This window comes from Myotis brandtii, unplaced genomic scaffold (genome assembly GCF_000412655.1).
Source record: "Myotis brandtii unplaced genomic scaffold, ASM41265v1 scaffold583, whole genome shotgun sequence".
NCBI classification, from domain to species: domain Eukaryota; kingdom Metazoa; phylum Chordata; class Mammalia; order Chiroptera; family Vespertilionidae; genus Myotis; species Myotis brandtii.
Genome location: NW_005370191.1, coordinates 132,763 through 136,185, shown reverse-complemented (window position 1 = coordinate 136,185; position 3,423 = coordinate 132,763). Strand labels below are relative to the sequence as shown.

The 3,423-nt window shown below is 58.8% G+C and overlaps 1 protein-coding gene across 1 annotated transcript in view; it reads left to right on the top strand.

Moving 5' to 3' along the window:
• TFR2 (transferrin receptor 2) overlaps nt 1-3,423 on the top strand; it is a 15,203-nt gene that overhangs the window by 6,489 nt on the left and 5,291 nt on the right. Inside the window, exons 6-13 of the mRNA XM_014550164.1 lie at nt 1-109; nt 510-626; nt 757-896; nt 1,269-1,432; nt 2,462-2,581; nt 2,992-3,074; nt 3,155-3,218; nt 3,308-3,375. The exon at nt 1-109 is cut by the window's left edge and continues 15 nt beyond it. Of these exons, the coding sequence (XP_014405650.1) occupies nt 1-109; nt 510-626; nt 757-896; nt 1,269-1,432; nt 2,462-2,581; nt 2,992-3,074; nt 3,155-3,218; nt 3,308-3,375 (865 nt within the window). The remainder of the gene's footprint in view (nt 110-509; nt 627-756; nt 897-1,268; nt 1,433-2,461; nt 2,582-2,991; nt 3,075-3,154; nt 3,219-3,307; nt 3,376-3,423) is intronic.

Here is a 3,423-nt window from a genome sequence, read left to right as displayed (position 1 = left end):
CGCCCACTACGGGCGCCCGGAGGACCTGCAGCACCTGCGGACCAGGGGTGTGGAGCCGGCGGGGCGCCTCCTGCTGGTGCGCTTGGGGGTGATCAGTTTTGCCCAGAAGGTGAGGGTCCCGGGATGGGGGCGGGGGGTGGTGGAATGGAGCGCAGCGGGGAGGCTGCGGGCTGGGGAACCCCAGGATCGGGTAGCGGCACATGGGAAGCGTCTGGGAGGCTACTAGAGGGAGAAAAGAAAGAACCAAGTGGGTTGTAAGAAAATGCCGGAGAGGAACAAAATCAGGAGGTTCGGAATGGGGATCAGAAACGCGGAAGGAGGTGGAGTGCTGTGGGGTCTGAGGCTGCCAAGGCGCGGTGGGAGGGCACAAAGATGAGGGCCACGTGGGGCCCACAGCCTCTCTGTGGGTCTACAATTGCAGATCAAAGGCTGTGTCACTTCGCTTTTACTTGCTTATAACTGTTTCCTCTGTGAGAAAGTGCTTTGGTGCCCCCTACCCTCTTCCCTAGGTGGCCAGTGCCCAGGACTTTGGGGCAGGAGGAGTACTCATATATCCCGACCCAGCCGACTTCCCCCAGGGCCCACACAAGCCAGGCCTGTCCAGCAACCGGGCTGTGTATGGACATGTAAGTATTGGGGGAGGTTACCAGTGCTTTCCTAGGGCCCCAGGGCTGCACCTTCTTGCCCAGGATGAAGCTGGCACACTTTTTGGGAGCCTAGCTCACAGTTTCAGAGTGGGCACCCCTCACCCCACAGGTGCACCTGGGGACTGGGGACCCCTACACGCCTGGCTTCCCTTCCTTCAATCAAACCCAGTTCCCTCCAGTCCAGTCCTCGGGCCTTCCAAGCATCCCAGCCCAGCCCATCAGTGCGGACGTTGCCTCCCTCCTGCTGAGGTGAGGGGCCTGCGGGAACCAGGAGAGGAGGCAGGGAGAGGTAGGCTGCTGCTGGCCAATAGGTGCCTGTGGGTGAACGAGACAAAGATGGCTCTTCTGGGAGGGCACTGTCTCTTGCCAGGGCCCACCGTTTGGTGAGAGGAGCTCCTGCTGATATCACACCCACCTCCACGGGGCACCCTTGAGCAGGACACAGCCTGCACAGCTGTCCCAGGCAGCCCTGGCTGGACTGCCCTCTCAGTCAGGGTGCAGAGGCAGAGAGCAGGGGCCAGAAGATGGAAGGGAGAGAAAGAGTGAAGACTAGGATTTAGGCTCTTTTATAGCCTGAGCCTCTCTGCTACTCCCAACCCTTTCTGCCCCACCCCTCTCCAGGAAGCTTGCAGGTCCTGAGGCCCCACAAGAATGGCAGGGGCAGCTCTCCGGCTCCCCTTATCGCCTGGGTCCTGGGCCAGGCCTGCACCTAGGGGTCAACAACCGCAGGGCTTCCACCCCCATCAGCAACATCTTTGGCTGCATCGAGGGCCGATCAGAGCCAGGTGCGCTTGCTTGCCCAGCCTTTGGGAGGGGAGCTGCTTTAAATCCTGACCAGAGATGGGGCTGGAGCAGGAGGCACGGGAGAGTGGGCCAGACTGGTGTCCAGAGGAGGGAGGCGGCCTTGGCTGAAGTGGAGGGTGCAGCAAGGGTGCAGGGAGGCAGTCTGGCAAGTTGCAGCTGAACTGGGACCGTGGAGGGTAGTAGTGAGACTTCAGGGTCCAACATGCCCGTAGACACAATGGGCCATCTTGTGTAGTAGTGAGTTGTCTCACACTGGAGATGAACAAGCATCAGTTGGGTGATGTGATAGCATGAAAGGGCGGTCAGATCAGGTAGATGAGCCTTTGAAGCATAACTAGATATGGAGAGCAGTGGGGGATCAAAGTGGGTTCTTGAGCTGAAGACTGGGGTCACCAGAGCAACTTGGGAAGAAGAGTTTGGTACCTATAAACACTGAGGGAGTGACACAGGGCCTGTGATGAGGCTCTGATGAGGATGCTGTAGTGGGCGGAGAAGGGGCAGAGCAGTGGTTCTCAACCTTGGCTGCACATTAGAATCACCTGGGAATCTTTTCAAAATCCTGATTTCTGGGCCTCATCCTCCGGAAATTCTGTTTCTTTGTTATGGGGTGGGGCCACAACATTAGTAACAAAGAGGATGAGGCCCAGAAATCAGGATTTTGAAAAGATTCCCAGGTGATTCTAATATGCAGCCAAGGTTGAGAACCACTGGGGCAGAGAGTAACAGGGAAAACCTGGTGAACAGCAGGACGTGGCTGACCTGGGAGGTAATGGAGTCAGGAATGACCCAGGCATCTCACTGAAGGAGCAGGCCACCCAGCCAGGGCCAGGGGAGGAGGGGCACTCTCTTTAATGACAGCAGGGGTTGCAGAAATCTGAGGGGCTGAGATCGACTAGTTGGGGGCCTGGAAAATGGTGAGGCCTTGTGAGCACCTGTCTTGCCAAGGTGGAGGGAGAAGCCTCTGGGTACGGCCAGGGTAAGAGGTGGACTCTAAGCATCTCCTCCCACAGATCACTATGTTGTCATTGGGGCCCAGAGGGATGCGTGGGGCCCCGGGGCAGCCAGGTCTGCTGTGGGGACTGCCATCCTGCTGGAGCTGGTGCGGACCTTTTCCTCCATGGTGAGCAACGGTAAGGTCAGGGTCTGGGCCTGGGCCGGGCAGCCAGGGCTGTGACCTGAGTCAGGACGGGCAGAGAGGCAATTAGCAGCACAGGCTGGAGGGTGGCCACTCAGACCTGGCTCCAAACCTAACCACTCATGTCCTGCGTGGCCCTGGGCAAGTGACTACATCTCCATTTCCTCATCTACACATGAAAGCAGTAGCAGTCCAGGGTCTGAGTGCAGATTAAACGGGATATTCCATATGTAAACCCTCTCCATCGCTGGTAGAGTTGAGTCAGAGCAGACCCAGGGCTGGGTTGGGGACTTGATGAGAGGGAAGGAGAGACCCCAGGGGACCGGGACAGAGGAAGACAAAGGGGAGGGGGTGTTTTTGCTTGGACCCCAGTTGAGCCCATCCTCCCTCCCCACTCTGTCCCAGGCTTCCAGCCTCGAAGAAGTCTTCTCTTCATCAGCTGGGATGGAGGTGACTTTGGGAGTGTGGGCTCCACAGAGTGGCTGGAGGTAAGGTGGGGCCCTGGGCAGGTAGCGGGCAGTGGGGACAAGTAGGGAGAGGCTTCATACTCCATACCCCTCCCCCACAGGGCTACCTTAGCCTGCTGCATCTCAAAGCCGTGGTCTATGTGAGCCTGGACAATGCCGTGCTGGGTGAGCAGGGGCAATGCCACCATCTGGACCCCCTCAGGTGCACCCCTGCCCTTGGGACCAAGCCCTGAGCTTGGCCTGCTTCTCTGCAGGGGACGACAAGTTCCACGCCAAGACCAGCCCCCTTCTGATTAGCCTCATCGAGAACATCCTGAAGCAGGCAAGAGTCTAGCCGGGAGCAGGGAATGGAGGGGAGCTGGGAGCGGGG